The 20,467-nt window shown below is 40.0% G+C and overlaps 1 protein-coding gene and 1 pseudogene across 3 annotated transcripts; one reads left to right on the plus strand and one right to left on the minus strand.

Moving 5' to 3' along the window:
• Positions 1–1,323: 1,323 nt before the first annotated feature.
• Positions 1,324–19,046, minus strand: Gorab (golgin, RAB6 interacting). 3 transcript variants are annotated; one of them, XM_052200726.1, is made up of 5 exons: positions 18,904–19,046; positions 12,036–12,393; positions 9,752–9,853; positions 8,586–8,726; positions 1,324–3,054 (listed from the first exon to the last, which is right to left on the minus strand). In XM_052200726.1, exons 1-5 carry the CDS (start codon positions 18,962–18,964, stop codon positions 2,607–2,609), a joined length of 1,110 nt encoding a protein of 369 aa, XP_052056686.1. In that variant the 5' UTR covers positions 18,965–19,046; the 3' UTR covers positions 1,324–2,606. The 3 variants fall into 3 exon arrangements, with proteins under 3 accessions (XP_052056686.1, XP_052056683.1, XP_052056685.1); XM_052200723.1 differs by lacking the exon at positions 8,586–8,726 and having other exon boundaries at positions 18,904–19,037; XM_052200725.1 differs by lacking the exon at positions 18,904–19,046 and having other exon boundaries at positions 12,032–12,127.
• On the plus strand, positions 17,628–17,727 carry LOC127697989 (uncharacterized; annotated as a pseudogene).
• Positions 19,047–20,467: the final 1,421 nt, after the last annotated feature.

Here is a 20,467-nt window from a genome sequence, read left to right on the forward strand (position 1 = left end):
AGCTGCTTGGGATTAGGATCTTGCAAATGTAGTCTAACATTACCGGGAAGGTAGCCTGGGGCCCAACACACGCCACTTCATCCCTCCAGAGAACAGTGCAAGGCAGGCCCGGGGCAGATCTGTGCTGAGGGGAGGTATGATTACCCTGGACCAGAGTGGCCTCAGGTCTTGACTAGCAGAATGAGCTGTATCTATTGGGGTTTTTTAAAATGCTGACTTGGCTCCTTAGAAATACAAAACCCCAAACATCATTTATAAAGGTCACAGGCAACGGCCTGGGTCAGAATAACTGGAGTCAGTTTTGTGCTAATTCTACGAAAGAGGAAGTGGCTGGAGAGTTAGCGGAGCTGCAAACAAAGAGGAAGAGCTCTAGAGCTGAGTTTCTAACCTAAGTCAAATGCTGAGCCAGCAATGAGGTCTGCTCTCAGAATCCCAGTCAGAGATTTTTATCCTGACTGCAAATCAGCTGTGCTCTTCTGAGAACAGATTTGGCACCTGTAAGCACTGTAATTCAGCGAAATTATGCAGAGGTAAAATTTTTGAGAAAAAACAAAAAGGTTATTTTCAATACAATGATAACCATTCTTAAAGGAACTCTGCTTCTCTGAAGCCAACAGACACAGCTCCAGTTTAAAACAGACAAACAAACAAACAAAAACAGTTGTTGGGAATCAAGTGTTTTAAGAACTCTTTAAATTCAAACCAGGATTATGCTCTACAGTAGGTGCAGCTTACAACTGTTTGATACACACTACCTTTTAACCGGGACAAGCAGGATTAGTAATTTGGGCCTAGATTCCCTCACAAATATGTACTTGTGACTTTATAGACTGAAGCTGATGAGTCGTGTTTTAAAGGCTGTGTTCCAGGCCTATCCTGGGAGTCAGTGCATATGGTCCTCATATCAGGCCCCTCCAGTTCTCACCATTTGTCTGCAGCCTCACACACATGGGCTACAGCTGCCTCTGCATAAAACTGTAGCAATAGAATTCTGTCACTTATATCACCACCTGAGCATTCAGTTACCACCCGAAGAAAGCTGCTGAGACAAGGCGTTGTCAAAATAATGGCTTCAGTGGAACTTTTATAGCACACATTTGAAAGCATCAACACACACACACACACACACACACACACACACAGGTGGGGGGAGTTAGAAAACAAAATTGTTAGTAGATGGACGAGTGAACTTTATGGGTTGAGGCAGGCAGACACTAACAGAGATACAATTCTGTGATTCTCCAGGATTATGTGAATCCACACACACGCTATTTAACACATATTAAATGGTATGAAACCACTTTTAAGGTAAATAAAAGACCATACTATAAACATATCAGACTGTTTATTCCTTAGAAAAATAAGACTGTATTGGGCAATGAAGTTTTAAACTTGTGTCTCATTCATAAATAAAAACAACACTGTAGAAATAAATGTTTGTGTTTAGAAGTCAGTAATGGAAAATTGTACTTGTAGCTCAGGTGATAGAAAAATACAAGGCATCCTTTCTATCAGATGTCTTAGACAATAATTAAAAAATAGGATGTCCCTAACTTTTCTACAATGTATTATGGAAACAGCTGTTTTTATCTCCTTTAAAAACAGCTGCTTTTTTTTAAATGAATGAAACATCTTTTTCATTTTTTGTAATTTCTAATAAATCGATCATAATTTAAGGTAATATTTGTATATTTGTGGCAAAACTAAAATATTTATATACATTCAAATCTAGCACAATGCACCAGTCAAGTTTTCAGAAACAGGTGATTAAGGAACAAGGAAAGTAAATAGAAAACGAGTATTTTAGCGATTTCAGTGCCTTATGACAGCAGAATCAATTCCTGACAAATAAATCTCCACGTTACAGAGCTTTAGAGAGGGAACACATCATTGTTGGATAATCAATAAGACTTGCCATTTTCACAGTCTCTTTAGAAACACTTTCATTGTTTAAATTTACCTGTCAATTCACTGATTAAGGAAATCAGAATACAGTAAAAGTATATTTACACATACACAACTTATGGATATGTATTATCTAACCAAAAACCAGGTGTAAACAAGCCATTTACTGGCAAATGAAAGGTAAAATAATGTTGGCTTGGCCGTCTAGTTCCTTTCATAAGCTGGGATTTGCAAGTTGTGCAGTTGCTCTAGTAGCATCCAGATAGGTACTTTAACCTGTTTGTCTCTTCTCTCTGTATATAAGAATTTTTGTCTTTTTAATGACTGTATAGAAGGCCACCCAGTCTCAATGTTCTCTCACAAGTTAAGTTTGGCCAAGGGTTGAGAAGTCATGTAGGTTTCTCCTACCACTGTGCTTGTTTTGTAGTGTTGAAGGTCAAACCCAGGGACCCACACATTCCTGCCCTGGGAGTCACTTAGTCTAACTCGACGAAGGCTCTAATCTTGACAGAACACCAAGGGGGGGCTCAACACTCCCTAGATATGAAATGGTCACAACTTGTGACTTTGGAAGGATCTGACATGTTAACATACTAACTAACACTAAGCAATGATTCAAACACAAACAAGTTTAAAGAAGTTTTATCAGAGATAGGCTATAATTTACCACGGAGATAAGTTAACTGACAAAGCACTGGCCCTCATGTGGCCACAGCAGCTGACAAGTTCTTGGCTCCTGGATCTGGGCAGTCTAGTCTACCAGGAGTTGTACTGCGACATTTGCCTGGCTTGTCTGTCTCCGGGTAAGTGACTTGCTTTTGAGACTCTTTGTTCTCTTCAGCCAGTTCTGAAGACACGCTCACCCCATCGGGCTGACACGGCCTCTCTACAGGACCCATTTGCTTGGCTGCTTGTGCCTCCTGTTCTCCTGTTCTCAACTGCTCTTCCTGCACCTCCAGCTCCAAAGCCTCCTCGTCAGCCTGCACGTCGAGCTGCTGCATCAGCTCCCCCAGCTTCTCGGCCTTCCGGAGCTCGTTCTGCTGGATGATGGTGCACAGGTGCTCGGTGAGCTGCTCTTTGGTCTCGGCTTTGCGCTGTAGGTCCAGCTTTGCCGTAATGTACTCAGCTTCAGCTCTGTCAAAGCGCTTCCTGTAAGGACACAACGTCATTCTCAGTCAGGACGCTTCCTCAGGGTCAGAACAAACTCAAAATGTCAAATGCAATTTAATGAATCTACGGAAATGATACTTCAACAAGAGCCGGCAACACCTAAGGTGAGCTAGGCTAGAAAGCTACTATCACAACATCCTTATTTGAATTTACTGCCAATGATTCTGCTGTACTCGAGTGACAGCAGGCCAAGAGAGTTCATTTGATGGCAGATTAGCTCTAGGGAGAAGAGCAAAGCAGAGAGCTCAGCCCTGTGGCACTTGCCAGGCAATACTGTATAAATACTGCCACTCTGGCTAATTTCAAGGTACCCGTGTGACATCACCAAAAACCCAGAACCTGCTCTCAGGAGCTAGCATAAGACAAGTGACTCAAAATATACAGTTGGTTAAATTCATACAAGTCAATAGAAAATTCATATCTCTTAGTTAATGGGCCAGGAGAGAAATATTTAATAAGGAATGAACACAAAGAGCAGGCCAACTAAGTGATAGCAAGTAGGGAAGAAGTAAAACTAAGAATAGAAACCACAAGGCTGGTCAGTTTAGGCAGGGTTCCTCAAAGTCCACACTGATAATTTGGGCCACAGAAGTCTCTCTTATGAGGAGCTGTCCATTGTTGGTTATAGAATACTGAAGAGCACCACTGTGTTAACTATTAGTACCACCAGACATTAAGCTAGGACACTAAAAAAAAAAAAAAAAATCTCTCTAGACATTGCCAACGCCACAAGTACTCCTTGAAAATCTCCAGGAGATTCCATATAACAAACAACAGACTATTGTTACATATAAAAGACATTTTATAGGCTGAGACTACAGTCTAACATATATGAAGAGGAAAGAGGAAAGGGGGAGGGGAGCAAAGGGAAGGGGAGAAAAGGAACTCCATTTTCTGTAGCTGCACTGGAAAAAGCTCTGCAGATGGGGAATGTCAGTCTTTTGTGGAGTAACTAGCTCTAGGGAGAAGCCACCCTGAAATTGCCCCCAACCCATGGCATTAGATTGCTATAAACAGTAAGGCTATCATGTCTTCACTTTCTACATAATGTTACTTTTCTTTAGAAAAAAGAGGTTTCTTCCTCTCCCAAAAGAAAGGAAATTGCAATTTATTAACTAGTTCAATTTAATTATCACTAATATTTATGAAGGCCCTGTTAGTTTACCAGTTTGATGATTCTAACATGCATCTTTAAGTATAATTTACAGAAAATAAGAAAGAACTAAACCTCCTAACTTAAGAGACTCTATCTTGAAAGGATACACTGAAAATTATAAAGGCTTTGACTATAGAGAACTGAAGGTTCAAACCTGTTCTCAGTTGTCCATTCTGTATCTATCTTTTTGGTCTTTAGATGCAGTTATCTAGTCAGGCTAGCTAAGGGAGAGAAAAATACTTCTCAGCAGGATATGAGGATCAGTATCGCAGGCAAGTCACCAGGCTCACAGGCTGTTCACAGTGCTAAGGAGCCACACCATTTCTACCAGAGTTCTCCTTCACACTCACAGCCAAAATGACTCTCAGCTATGGCTCTCCACTCAGTCTCTCCACACTCAGAAGAGAGCCTGGGAAGGCCCTGTTCATCTCAGTTGAAATGGAGTTCTTAATGTTGTTGGCCTGTGAATAAAATGGCCTGGAATGGATATAAATCTTTGGTACACCAACTCGGTCAACATCTGGAGTCAAGTACTTGAATTTCTGCAGAAGGGGTCAGAGAAAGGGGGTCATGCAAAGACCACAACCAAGTGGAGTAACTCTGGTAGTTACTGATGCCCCGCGTGGGTCTCTGTGTAAAGCAATGGCGGCAGCAGTGTCACAGAGCTGTATGGCCTGAGATCCAGCAGTGAAAACAGTTCAAGAACCCTCCCAGGGCCTCCAAAACTGAGTGTTCCCTTTGGAGCACCCAAATAAAAACCATCATTGCCATTTAGTGACATTATCTAAAACTATGGTTATAGGAAATGGAGGGGCTGATACTTATAATTTTACATTTTACAGAGTGCTCATTTATTATATGTCTTCTACTTTATTGTCACCTAATAAACACAAGAATGAATATATAGCTTTTCAGTAACTTCTCATGCTAAAAGAACTTTATTGGGTATCTAGGTTCTTTATTTCTACACTTGGTAACATAACCTGCTTACGGATGTGTCCACATTAAGTGCAGAGCTCCGACATCTTAGACACACGAATACCTTAGCTTCTCCCCCACGCTCTCTCCTCTCCACGTCTATTCCTACCCCTAACTCTTCCCCTCTGCCTTCCCAGTCAGTAGAGATTTACAGACTGGGCTCATGAATACTGAACTGAAATTAACAATTGCAGTTAGGTCCCTAGGTTACCACTGATCTGGGTTCACCAGATAAATCACTTAAAATTCTGTATTTTGTTTATTTATTGAAAGTCTAAAACAAGCACATATCTTCTCCTACAGAGTGACTGTTTTTTAAAATATTGGTTAGTTTCACAAACTACATGATTAGCCTAAGAGTCTTGTTACTTGTACTGAAGCTGAGGAGAAAGGGTGCTCTGGAGGAGAATAATAAGATCATTATACATTAGACAGTAAGGCACACGAACTGGAAATGTAATTATAGAAATGTTTTGTTATTTTAAGGGAACACAGAGTGATTTAATGTTATTTAAAGGTTTTAGAAACTGTCTCTTGGTCTTGGTATCTTTGAAGTTAAAAAAATATTCAATTTTTAACCCTTTGTATATGACTGGGTTCCACTGATGATCTTTTAGTTTACAGGTCTCTTTTCTCTTTTCTGAAAAGGTCAACTGTCTATATGGATTAACATATGATTTTTATCCTTTCTTAGAATTTCTTAAGAACAGAGGAATCTTGGTTAATAAAACAGGATCTAAAAGATACTCTCCCTCTATCTAGAAACACTTTGCTCTCCCATCACCACAGGAAGTTTTCACTCTCATCTGTGATAAAAAGTAAAATATCAAGAAAACAGGAATGATGTGATAACTGAATAACTTATCATCTGTTAGTTCCCTAGTGCTTAGGTTTTCAGAGTATTATGTCTCAAGAATGTATAATACTGTCATCTTAGCATTCTTAGTTTTCTCTGAATAAAACTGAACAAGTTTTCAAAATTTATTGCATATGTTGGAAATAGAGAAAATTGACAGAGAAAAGCATTTTGATGGGGCCAGGCAAATTCAAAAATGACTGTAAGCTAAAATGCAGCTTCCTCAAAATATTAATTTTGAATCTGTGGAACTTTAGAAGTTAGTTTCTAGGACAACAGAGGTGACTGAGGGCTTTAAGAGGAGGTAGGTATTCTAAATTCTAGTGGATCCCAATTACAAGCACATGGAACCTTTGATGAGAGAGAGTAGGGGAAATGTGGAGATGGGAGGAAACTTGATTACTGGGATTTTGTGACTATGAAGACACAAGACAGATAGCTGTGGCCACAAGTTCAGGAATAGGGATTGTCATCAGAGACTGGAAAAGACAAGAAATGGACCCATAGGGTGTCTCAGAAATCATGCCCTGCTTACACATTTATTTTGGGTTTCTAGTTTTCATTCTGGAAATGTAGGCTGAGAACTTTCAGGTGTTTTAAGGCATATAGCTTCTGGTCATTTGTCAGTTGTCTTAGGAACTGAACCAATGCAGAGTCACAGCCTGGAGTCTAAGTAAGAAAACTGATCATGGAAGTGAAGTGTCAGTGTGCACAACAGTCTACTCGAATGATGATTAAAAAGGAAATGTGAGTTCCACATGCAACTAATCATTTCAATAGGAAGCACTTACAAGTATTTATAATTCCTCAATAACCACAAATACAAACACTGAAGATTCTGTATTAATCTTATGAATGAACCAGACACAATCCTACTTCTAGTTAGGACTGTTTATGGCTTCTCCGATTTTCCTCCAGAGCTTAGCCTTGAAAAAGAGCCTCACACGTCAGCATCCATTCATACAATTATGTCAGTAATAGAATCATGCAAATGATGTCTTTAGATTATTAAACACATGAAACAAAAATATACGATGTGAAACACTGTGTAAGAATTCTCTGCAGTTTTAATAAAAATTGGTGGTTTTACCTTCTCTATGGTTTTGAAAGCTAAAACTGACATTTCCTACCTAATATCCAATGCAAAAATGACCTCTTTCTGTGAACTGCTCAGGAGAAGTAAAACACAGACTGAGCAGGTTGTATTTATAAACACATAAACACACACACACACACACACACACACACACACGCTTGCTTTTCCTGCTGATCCAGGACTATGATGAGATGCTAGAGTGGTGTGAAAATGACCCCTGCCAGCTCAGTTACAGAGAATAAGATGTGCTCAAAGTTAAGGCTGAGTTTACTTGTAAGGAAATTCTAGTCACCTCCTGAACAGTAATAGAAACTGGGAACTTCTGGTTATTAGCTTTGAATGGCATTAATTTAGACTGTCCACTAATAAAAGCAACACATAGTATCTTATAGCATATAAACAAACAACAATTACCCAAGTAACAGGGACAACCACAGGTCTCTTTTAAACTATCACCAAGCATTTCCGCTTTATTAAACTGCTATATAAACATTCTGAGGCTGTGGTTTCCCGAGACTAACGAAGCATCCTGATTGGTTTCTGGTGTTACAGGAGAGATACAAAGCCGAGTCATTAGCACAGCATTCGCTTGTGAAGAGGAGAAGACAAACTGCAATGATTAAAGCGATGTTACAGGGACTGAGAACCCTGAAATTGGCCCATTTTTTTGCCCTTTTATCTGTTTGCAAAGCCCATGTAATTCTTTACATGTGTTTATTCATTTTAAAAATATTCCACAATGCTTTTTTTCCGTTATAAAAAATGCCAACAGTTGCAAGCCAAGGAATCACATGACACAGGCCATCTGTACAAAGCATAACCAAACAAGGAACCCAAACGTCACGGTTCTCACAGGACAGCAAAGAAACTATCCACGGTAGCTTTCCTTTGTACTCATGGACAGAATCTCACTCTGTACCCCAGGCTGGCCATGAACTTGCATTGATCCTCCTGCCTCAGCCAGCTCTTGAGTGCTGGGAATATACGCATGTACCACCATTCCTAGCTTATACTTAAAACCTTTTTCAAAATAAATACTTTTTTTTTACTTTGATAAAAAATAAAGTCAGAATTTGGCTCCAATTCCATAAAGGCAATATCGAAGAGTCAAAAGCTTAATAGAAAGAATGAAGACTAGATGTTAGGATCATATAGTTCTGCAGCAAGTTAACTGGGTGTATAATGTGATAGATCCTGAAATACTTAGGGTCTCCAATGTTAATGAGCTGAAGGTTTATCAGGAAACACTTAAAAGTGCAGGTGAGTAATTCCGGGAGCGTTGTAAAAGGAATTCCACAAGGTTACGCTATAGGACAGGTGATGGCATTCTCCTGAGAGTTTCCTAGTAATATCCATAAAGCCCACCCCCATAGTTAGCAAAGGATGACCTAAGCCTGACTGCTGAGACCTCTTATCCTACTCACCGTGCGTAGGAATACTCTAGGCTGGCCTGGTCAATTCTGTTCCTGAGGATTCCAATGTCAGCTGACACCATGTCATCTAAGGCCTGCAGCTCCTTCTGGATCCTCTTTAGTTTTATGGTCTCTGCTTGGGTCCTCTTAGATCTGGAGATCCAGGAATGTAAGTTGGAGAAAACACTTTAAGACCACATCTCCATACAAGATATAAATGAACAGGATAGTAATTGTATATATAATTATAGTTCATGACATTCTTTTCAAAAATTAGAAAAAAATCAGAATTGAAACAAAATAAATGCTCTGAACTCCTTGTTTTATTAAACTTCCTATTGGTATATATTATTTTCATGAACAAAGGACAAACTAAGATCTTTATATAAGCTCCTGATGAGCATTTGTGGCTTACATCTGTTCTCTAAGAAGGCGACCTGAAAGGACATGTCACTATTCCTTGACATGGAAGTATCGAAGACAGCTTTTCAAAGCCCAGTACTCCATTCTCCTTCCTACGTCCATTTTATCTTCTACCCTCACTGGACATGAAGACAGTCTAACTACATATTTCCCTGTCTGAAAACATCCATGCTTTCAATTTCTTCAGGCTCATCTTGTTTCCTTGGAAGACTGTATACAAGCCTTAGAACCACCCATGGACTCAGACACACTCTTCTGTTGAAAAGCACACCTGATTCCGTCAGTTTTCTGTCCCCTACCATACCCAAGTGTTACACACCATACCTCACCATACCCCAGTGTTCACACACACACACACACACATAGCAAAAACAGTAATAAACAGAGAAGCGAACCTTTAATCACTAATCCGCTCATTTCAGAATTTCACACACGTTCTCCTGGGAGGAGGAGCTCCCCAGTGACAGCACTCTTGTGGGTGTAGCTCACGCTCTCGACTCTGCATTAGGCATAGGTCTGCCTGCCTCTCTGTGCACTCACTTGCACTTGCTGCTCACACATGCACACCAATACCTACTTCCGCTGTCCGTGACTGCATGCTAACAGACGGTTAACACCGGTGCCAGCTGACACCACACGTGATTCATTACTTACAAAAACGTTTCAGCATCAGCATATTGGGTAGGGCAGGGAGACCAAGCATGAGCTCCACAGAGATGCCTGTGGGTCACATGCCCCTGATCTGGACGCCTCACCTTTCCGCAATGGCTTGAGCCAAAAGGGCTTTCTTCCGTTTGTTTTTCTCTTCCATTAGTCGCTGTTCTTGTTGGAGGACTTCCCAGCGAGACTTCTCTTGCCTGGAAACAAAAAGGCACAAAAGTGAACTTATGAAAAAGACTGTTACCCAAGCCCACACCTTACCAGCCTGTTTCCTACGCATAAAATTTAATCAGGCAGATTACATATATTTTCTTTCAAAATTTTCCTTAAAAGAAACCCATCTGCAGTTCATTATTCTGTTCTAATACGAACAAAGAGCATGGTCTGAAGAAAAGAGGCTTCCATAAATTGGACCTTTGAAATCTATATATGTATATAATCTAAGAACCCACAAACTAGAAGCCGAAGTACTGTGACATTCTTTTAGGAGTACAAAGAAATGTGTACATGGATAATAACATATGTAAAATGGAAGTCAAAGTATATTGGTATGATGTCATGTTTTGCCTTCTAGAATTTTCTTTATGAAAAATCTAGATTACCTCAATATCTTAACATAACAGCCAGTTTTTTTCTTATATTTTCTTTCATTCTGCTTGTTGGTCTCCAAATTAAAAAAAAAAGTTAAAACAGGTTTTTCATTGAAACAGAATTATATCACTTTGCCCTTGCCCCTACTCCCTCCAAGCCCTCCTATGACCCCCTTCAAGTTGATGATAGCCTTCACTGCTACGTACACATGTATAATACAAATATTGTATACTACAAATATGAGTCCCTTATCTCCAACACTTAGTTAAATGAGCCATTCTCTGAGCTAAAGGCCAGTGGAATACACTAAAACAGAAAGTCAAAGAACTTAAAACATGTACTGTATCTCCTAACATGTCTGGTTCTGAGAAAGGTGCATGTGCATTTCAATAGGCATAAAGCTGTCAACTGAAAGAGATCACAGCGATGCTCTTCCTTCTTCCTGCTGGTGTCTGTCCAACTCATCCAGCGTCTTTCCCTTCTAAGTCTTCTCTTTTTTCTCTTACTACAGCCTCTACCACGGCCAGCACCAGCCTTTTCTCAGAGCTTCTGCTCCACAGTGCCTCAGGCCAACTCCACCTGGTTCCCACTCCCAACTGTACAGATGCCTGCCATTTCTCTAATCATACCTTGACCAGGATATTTTCCCCGTGAGGCTCTGGTCCTATCTACACCAGGACGCAGGCTCTCCTTTATCCTTGCTCTCTTTGACTTCACTACTATTCTTTAGCATTCGTCCCTCTCAGAAAACTGAGACGTCATCATGGAACATTGCAAGGATATAGCTCTCCTTTCCCAAAGCTTATCATTTCAGGATTCTTTCTTTTTAAAACCAATGTTTCCTCAAATTACTGTCTCCTATGGATGTCCCAAAGTATCTAAAATCCAATGATTTTTCCTACTGACATCTCATCACAATCACGAACTCAAGTCTTTCTGAGATATACTGAGGTTCTGTTGTAAAAACAAAAACCAAGCAAACAAACTTAATTCATGAGATTTTTATATATCTCATTAAAATGGATTCTGTCCTAAGACTCTGGTAGACAGAACTCTCGTGACACAAAAGCTGGCCAGCAGAGATGAGGAATAGTGTCTGATATTGGGAAAAACTTAAGACACTTTGAAAAAAAATTCAGAAAAAAACAAAACAAAACAAATGCCATCTTTTCTTTCCATTACTAAAAATTCACAAGTTAGAAAACGGAAATGTCTATATGGGTAGAGCTAAACTATACAGATTCTAATACATAGATATCTCAACTCTGTTACTTACTGGCTGTGTATGTTAGCTTTAGGGAGATAGTTCCCATCTCCTCTGCATATGTACTGTGTGTAAACACATGTGTGCATGAGTGTGTGTGTGTGTGTGTGTGTGTGTGTATACATGTTATATTTGAGGTGCCTGTGTGTAGATGTTATATTTGAGGTGTCTGTGTGTAGATGTTAAATTTGAGTTGTCTGCGTGTTAAATTTGAGAACACTCTTGCTATACTTCTCAGCTCCACCCAGTACTCACTATGGAGGTCACTGAGGTCTCTAGACTTGATAGCTTCTTCCTTAGCCCAAGTGCTGGCACGTGTAGAGTGTTAAAAAAACAGTATCTTTTCTAAGTCCTAAATAACTCCTCTATAAGGTGAAAACAATAAGCATGTATGATAAAACAAAATAGTTAGCTCCTAATATATTTAGGTGATAGATTCTAGGAAAAAAAAAAAAATCAACAAACTTTATTTTTTCCAAGTTTCTGGGGGAAAAAAAGATGAAAAGTCTCATAGACTTACTAACAATTCCATTTTCTTTTTCTCCACTTTGCAATCTGGCTTTGGAGCTCGAACCTCTGCACTTCGGTGACCATGATGGGAATTCTCAAGTCCTGGTTCTTGTGACTGACTTTCCACACCACGTAACGGTCCATCGCCAGTGGAAGAGGTGAGTGTGAGGGGACTGGGGACGGCAGGGGCAGAAGGGCATGGTTTCTGACTGTCAGCTCTCTGTTTGGGTGTAGAGAGCAGCTGCTCTGGAAGCAGTGAGGCTGATCCATCTTGAAGGCCAAGCTTTTGACTCTGCTCTAGAAGGGCTTTTTCTCGCTGAAGCTGTTGTCGAGTTTTTTTCACTGGGAGACGGCGCTGAGGTTCAAATGGATCTACGTAAAAGAGAACAGATGAGGTGTCCTTGTTGAACAACAAATAATGATGATTTCTCTAAAAACAAAAAGTAGTGGCATTATATTTTTGTAATTCTAAGGGCCCCTTCCTCCCATCCATCTTGAAAGCCCAGGAAAAGTCAGCCATTTTCCTGGGTGCAACAGTTTTTATATCATACTATTAATATTTAACAAAACCCAGTCTTGTTCTCAGTTCATCTTCATAGGAAATCTACTTCACTGAATCAGGCCCAAGGACACAAGGCAAAGTTTTCATTTTGAGTTGAGGACTATGAAAGAATTGATCAATTTTGATGAAACTAACTTGCCAATTGAAACGTTGGATTGATTTAAGTTTTTTCTGTTTTCCGGAAACAACAGTGGCTGGTTCTCACATGTGACATCCTTCTCTGACACATTCAGTGCTACTTCCAGCAATACTACTTACTTCCATACTGCTTTAGCTTACAGAGCGGTCAAAGGCACGTTCATTCACCAAATACTAGATAAGTTCTAATCAATGCATTCAAGCTAATTTTAACAGCATCCTGAAACAAGCAACAGAGGAAGATAAAACAATTACAGAGATGCTGTTCTTTTAAACACAAATGATGCTCCTTTGGGGACTATTTATACCATAATTAAACTCATAGGGCAAATAATTAGGGAATTTCACTCTCATACTACACAGTATCAAGTTAGGAGCATTCAAACAGAACTTTTAAGGCTGGGCATATCACACAGTGGTGCAGCATTTGCCTAGCAAGGCCCTGAGCTCAATCCCCACCACAGCAAGAAAATGAAAACCAACCAAAGACTTTTCGAGTGTGATGCTTAAATTTCACACACTGACCGACCGCTGAAGTACCAGTTTATTAACTTAAACTTCACAAAGTAAAGCTGAACCTTTGAATCATCAGCTTTGCTTCAGACTTGTTTGCTGGACTCAACACCTGTAATTCCAGCTGTAAACTATCTGCTGGAGACTTAACCCATGGAGTCAAGGAAAGAGTGAGATATGCATTGAAAATGGTTTTTAAAAAGACAGAGATGATATCAAAAATTGTGTCCTGTGTTGGTTAATCTGAATCATCAACTTGATGAGATTAGGAATTACCCAGGAGATAGACCTATAGGCATGCATGGAGGGGGGGATTATTGATTAGGTTAACTAAGGTGGAAAAACCTACCCACTGTGGGTGGGCTGACTGTGTAAGAGGGAGAAAGTGAGTTGAACACAGGCATTCTCTGCTTTCAGAATGACAATGAGCCACAACCAGTCACCCCAAGCTTCTGCCTCTAGGACTTCTCCATCCTGATGGCTAGGACTCTCCAACTGTGAGCCGACACAATCCTTTCCCCTTAAGGGTTTTCTCAGGGTATTTTATAACAGCCACAAGAAAAATAACTAAGACATGGACGTTCTTAAAAAATATAAAGCGCCCTCCTCTACAATAAAGTTTACTGTTTGTTATTGTTCTTATTAACAACACCAAAAAATGTCACTGAGGCTGATTTGGGTTCCAACTGAAAATATTAACTGAATAATTAGTAGTTCCTTGGTAACTCAACTATGTCTATTTTACTTTATATTTTTACAGAGCATAGATACATTTTTCACTAGCAATCAATACTCAAATCAGGACATGTGAAAACAGAGCACAGTGCTTAAGTACTATATTCTGGAAACTTAAAGCCAACCAAGGAGCATAAATCTAGTACAAGAAGAACTAGCCATAGTAACTTCTAGTCAGCTGCTGTCATTAAAGCAATTTAGGTCAATACAGTCAGACATTGATTTTCACAATTAAAAACAGGCACTTAAAATTTCTATTTTTATTTATTTACTTACTCTTTATTTATTTTATGGTGTTGGACTGAACCCAGACCTTGCACATGCCAGGCAAGTGCTCAACCACACAGCTCTGGCTCCAGCTCCTAAATAGCAGTTTTATATTACTTACAAGTGTTTTTAAATACAGGGAACTCTAACAATCATCAAAACCTAGATTATGCTACAGTGGAAAGCGACTCTTAATCTGCAGTGGCACATTCCAGCTAGAAGCCAGGCTGATGATATAGCTCAGAGGGGAAGAAACATTATGACATGCTGGGTCCAATCTTCGGAACCAGAAAGCAAAAGATATCAGAGGCCAACAAGCAAATGTTAGTTTTGTAAACATTACTGATGATTATCATTACTATTAACATTAAAAAAACTGTATAATCAAAAGCAAGGAGGGGAAACAAAATCCTGAAAAGTTAAATAATTTAAAAAGAGATCTTATGTATATTAATATTTTGTTTACATGTGCATATATGTCGTGACCTCAGAGGCCAGATCCCAAGGAACTGTAGTTTACTTAAGGGTGTGAGCTGCCAAGTGGGTGCTGGGAACTGAACCTACATCCTCTGGAAGATCAGTGAGAGCTCAGAACTGCTAAGTCTTCTCATCAGTCCCCGGGGAATTTTTCACTCTCACACACACACACACACACACACACACACACACACACACACACGCGCGCGCACGCGCGTGCGTGTGTGTGTGTGTGTGTGTGTGTGTAATTTAGCCAAGAGGCTACATGTGTGAGATCTTACAGATGTCTCGTACTTACATCCTCTCTGACCCCTGTCTCCAGTATCATTTGAATCATGTGTTGATCAATTCCTTATTGGGCTACAAATATTTCTATAAAGTATTAATTTCATCAAAAGTGTACTGCACAAGCAAGTATTTCTTCCTCAGCGTCAACACTGACAGCGTCCATACCACTGACACTGTTAGAGGCATCCATTTCCAGTGCTGAGTCACATCCCTCAGAGTGACTAACCAGAGGTTCCCTATCTTCTTCCCCTGGGAGATACTGAGGTTGGTTTTAGACTTACTTCTGTGAACCTGACTCTTACGTCTTCTTTAATTTCTAAATTTGCCTTGGATATTACTCACAAACTATTGGGTGATAGTGTAACACTAGATGTTAAACTGCTTTCTGAAACACATTTTGTCCAGCAACGTGTAAGAATCCATTTTAATACATGGTATTGATTTGTTTAATGTTTTAACTTTGGCAAAAGAGAGCACAAGGCGGCACCTCACTGCGCTCCTGATTTCTCACACTCTGATTCTTGTTGATGGTTAACATCCATTCATATTCCTTTCCTTTGAAACATCTATTATTTCTTTTCTATTCACACATTACTATAATGATAATTAAAGAGAGAATATTTCAATACCAGAAATGGTCATACATCTAGGGAAGAAAAATCTAATAACAGTAAACATTCAAAATTTGTATGAGGGGGAAAAATCAAAACTTTGTTATATGTCATCACAGATAGTCCAAATAAATGGAAGCATATGCAGCCTTCCCGGTAGTGTTAGTTACATGATGATATTAAGTATCTCTAAAGTGATCTAAAGATTCAGTGCGATTCTATTCAAATGCCTAGCCCCTGAAATTTAATAAAATCATTTAAAATTTACTGCATAAAATGTTAAGAATAGCAAGAGAATTACTAAATAAAATGAGGAGACGAACAAGACTCCCAATGTCAAGAATAAAAGCAGTGGGTGGCATAAAAGGCGTAGGCACTTGTCACCAAGCCTGAGTTCTGATCCTTAGGACTCACATGGCAGGAGTGAGCTGACTCCTACAAGCCAGTCTCTGACTCCCATGCCCATACCATGGCCCAGGGGTCCATACAATAAATAAATGAATCCAAAAAAAATAATAAAGGGCACATAGAAATAAATATTTATCTTTAATCTGACAGCATGGTTGCACTGCATTCTTCCATTTTTTACATATGAAATCAGCCACAGACCGTGTATACATCATACATATTTGTGTACAGGCATGGCATACGTTTGTGTATATGTATACCATATACTCTTCCAACCTGTAGGAGTGAGAATAACTCAGTTTATGTCAATGACTGCAGTTGACATATCCCCTGTCCCTGAAATGCCTTCTTGGTTACATACGAATGTTTTCAGTCCCTAGAATTATATGACTTACTTTTATTAAAGTTATTTGCTAGTGAAAGCATTTAATTGCCAATGTTCTATTTCCAATCTTCTCTTCTTACTGCCAAAATAACTGCCATGTGACAGCATCAAAAGATAATATGGAATCATCTTATCAGGTATTATCAGCTTCACCTGGCAAGCCACGTTACACATGACACTCGACTGAAAAATAAACCTTCATTATTTCAAACAAGTGGCTATGTTCAAGTTTTTTTTTTATTGCTTCAATTAAAACTATTTAGCCTACTATCTTAATGGACAGAGCTTCTGTGTATTTACCCCTTCCATCACACTCCCTTGCCTCTCTACCAATCACAATTCTGTTTCACTCCTTTGGCATTCTTCAGCTAGTCTTAAAACACACCCGCTTTACCTAATTGTGTTCATATATAAATGCCACTAGACCATTATGCACTCAGCTGCAACTCGCTCCTTTTGCAAATATTCATGAAGTTTTACAAATTCATTTTTAATGAAGGTGGCTAGTGATTAACAGAGTCCTGCCAACTAACACATAGTATGTATCCTCTCACCTGCTAGCAAACAATTGGCTTGTTTCTAACTTTTGAATATTATAAACAAGGTGGCTAAGAACATTCTTGACTGCACATGTATTTATGCAATTGAGTGTCTCAAAAGCACCCTGTACGTATTTTGGCTGGCAATGGATCCCATCCTCCTAGATTATTTAACTGTAGTCTTAACAGCTTCGAGGAGGATTCGATTTCTGCAGCTTTAAAAATGGGAAACCCAAGGTAGAAGACCTGGTATTTTTGCGTGGATCACTGTGTTCTACTGTGGCTACATAAAAACTCGAAGAGACTTCTGTTCTCACAGATGTCATAGATGAGTGATTTTTATACCCACAGTCTAGCATTTCATGACCAACTGACAGGCCTTAAGGTTTAGGTTCTCATCATCTTCTAACCAAATCCAAATTAAGGAAACAGTTAAAACATACTTTTTAGATAGCAAACATATTGGAGTCCTATATTAAACCTTTGCCCTGGCAAGCTAAGGCCAACATTGACCCTCCAGGAAACACCCCCAGTGCCCATTAAATCCTCAGCATGAGCTTGCTTGCTCTATGGCCACCACTTGGTCAGTATCTGCTACCATATTATTTTACAGGGTGTCTCGTTAATCTACAAGGTCTCTAAAGGCAAAGATGTCCTGTCTTCACATCTCTAATGCAGAAGTTATGTTTCATGACAGGCTAGCATTCCCCTTGACAGGGATGGAAGAGGCCCCTGGACCAGACAACACACCTAATTCAGAAGCAGATACTGAAACCTTAGAGTCAGATCAGAGCTAGATGCCTGTAATTTGGACATAGAGGTATGTGAATGAAGAATGAGTCACAGAACGAAAGAACCTGAAAACACCCAGCTGGACAGAATCAGTTGGGACACATCTGACATGATAATTTCATGACAGTGTTAAAAGATCCCTGGACCAGCCCAATTTTCTCCAAATGTATGTAAGGCACAGTGACCTCATGTTAGGAACTTACTTCCTCTTGCACCTGTCAGTCCTATAATTCACATATCTAGGCTAAAAATTGCAAAGTACTCCAGCCATATCCAAATTTCTCACAAACTATAGACATGGAAGAACTTACTTAATTTTATCCTTAAATAAAGTACTTTTTTAAAAGGTTGCCATGAGTAGCAGAAAGTTCTCACAGAAGTAATGGGCACTACCAAGACTACCACAGACATCTTTGTGAAACTGCAATCACAGGTCAAGAGCATTTTACATCGTTTCCTACCAAGTACCGGAAAATTTAATGAATCCGAAGCAGTGTTACAGCAAGCCCATATCATGATCTATAATTATTCCATAAAGCCTTGGGAGACGGCACCAGATTTCGGCTGTCCCTGAAGGCAGTAGAGACAGACATGTAAGTGCACTGTGCATGTACACACACATACACACACGCACTTCAAATCTAACCTCTCAAAAAAAAAAAAAAAAAAACTTTCGGTTTGCGACTCTCAAGAACTGGAAAGAAGCGCAAAATCATCTGGTGGCCAGAAGTAAACGCAATATGGATGTATCGTAAGTATCACTTCTTTTGCGTTTACTCACTCTCATGACACCTTTCCCAATAACTGGTTTTATAAGTTCACAATTATGATGCTCTATGTGCAGCACTAGTCTTCATTCACCCAAGTCTACAACCACTGATTTGTGCTGTAGTCCTCCCTTAGGGGCCATTCAGGGGGTGGCTTCGCTTTCTCTCCCTAACCTCTTCCTTTTTACAGGAAAATTCCAAATCATCAGAAAACCGATGCTAAAAGGGAAACCCTCTGGGCCCGCCGCTCTGGCCTCTGCAGCTAAGAGACCCACCTGGGGAACCCCAACATGCCTGTGCCCCCAACTTGCAGCTCCAGCCCCCACGCCCCCTCACCCACTCGGAAGGCCTCCTGTCCTTCAGACTCGAGACTCCACACCCGCGCGCATATACACCTTACCTTTATTCTGCTTTAGTCTCCTTAGCTCTTCCTCAGAGAATCCCGCCCAATCCTGAGCCATCCGCCTAGCCCTAGGCACCCAGAGAGCGCCCAAATCTCCGCGCGCAGATTGCCAACACAGCTCCACAGGCACATCCGGGTTCCTTCAGTGGACGCGGCGAAGAGCCAATCAGCGCGCCGAACTGTGGCGCTAGGACCTCGCTGCGTTCAGGGATCCGGTGCCTGCGGGGCTGCCCCTAGCGATGCCTGAAAAGCCGTCTCGGTGGACCGCCTAACCACGACCTTCGCCTCCATTCACGAGCCTCTGCTACACGTTCTAGTTCTTCTTGATCTATAACTTTGGGGGAAATTGGGGTAATTGGAATGTGAGGAAGGGTTGAGGAAATCAGGCAGGGAGGCAGTGACAAAGGAGGCCTAAAGGGGTCGGGTTCTGGCTGACTAGCTGGGCGGAGCCTGTGTTGCCTGGGAGGTGGGCTGTACCGGAGCATCCTTGGCTTGTAGGTTCTAAGTCATGGAGAAACAAGGAGTAGGACTGAAGGAAAGTCAATGGCCAGTTTTGCTGGTCTCCAATTCACAAGCCTCCTGCCAAGTGCTGTGACTATAGAAGTACCTCAACACACCACACTCAAATCCTAAGTGATGAATATTTCTTTTATCTAAAGCTATCTTCATGAGCTTCCATTTCTCTGTTTTAAGTAGAGTTAGGAAGATTAAAAGATACAAAGATTGTCGATGTATACGTCGTTCAGCGTTTTTTAAACAAATTATTTCCTTTTTCATTATTTTTACTAAAACCAACCAAAAACATTACATTGGCTACAGTGCATTTTAAAAAGCAGAATATTAATTTTCGACTTAAGAGTCAATATTTTTAATCAAGTTGAAATAAAGGAGTATACCGGAAAATAAAATATGACACCAGCGATTGAAACGAGTAGTTCAGTTTATATAAGTATCAGAAAAAGGTTTGACATCTTTCTTGTAATCTTTGAACTTTGAAACTTAACGGGTTTTCCCAAATTAAAGGATGCCACACATGCTTATCTTGAAGGTGAGTTTATTTTCAATACATTTAAAAGGGAAAATAACATCCAAAAGGATTAGTTTTGTTCAAGTTTTGAACATAGACTAAATATGTAAACAGGTACACATTAACTCCAGAATAGAATGTGTTATCAGTCACAATTTGGTAGTGGATTCAGCCTACCCTCTGCACACTATAACTATTTACTAGTGACCTAACAACAGTTTTAAGCCCACTAGCGTGCTTTTTGTTACATTTGATACATACATTTTTCTATAAGTTTCAAGATTTATCACTAACCTTTTTTTTTTTTTTTTTGATAGGGTTTCTCTGTCTGTGTAGTCCTGGCTGTCCTAGAACTCTCTCTGTAGACCAGGCTGGCCTGGAACTCAGAAATCCACCTTCCTCTGCCTCCCAAGTGCTGGGATTAAAGGCATGCGCCACCACTGCCCAGTTGATTTATCACTAATCTTAATAAAGTCAGTAATTATGGCATTTTAAAAGGCTTTGCCTTGCTTCTGAATGCAAATCAAGGCACCT

This window comes from Apodemus sylvaticus, chromosome 12 (assembly GCF_947179515.1).
Source record: "Apodemus sylvaticus chromosome 12, mApoSyl1.1, whole genome shotgun sequence".
In the NCBI taxonomy this organism is placed as follows: domain Eukaryota; kingdom Metazoa; phylum Chordata; class Mammalia; order Rodentia; family Muridae; genus Apodemus; species Apodemus sylvaticus.

Bases quoted from the DNA above. Each gene is read 5' to 3' on its own strand.
- Gorab (XM_052200726.1), bottom strand. From the start codon at position 18,964: ATGGCTCAGGATTGGGCGGGATTCTCTGAGGAAGAGCTAAGGAGACTA. The intron at 8,727-9,751 runs GTGAGGCGTCCA...CTGGATCTCCAG, and splicing joins GCTCAAGCCATTGCGGAAAG to ATCTAAGAGGACCCAAGCAG. The intron at 3,055-8,585 runs GTGAGTAGGATA...GTGTCCTTACAG, and splicing joins CTAGAGTATTCCTACGCACG to GAAGCGCTTTGACAGAGCTG.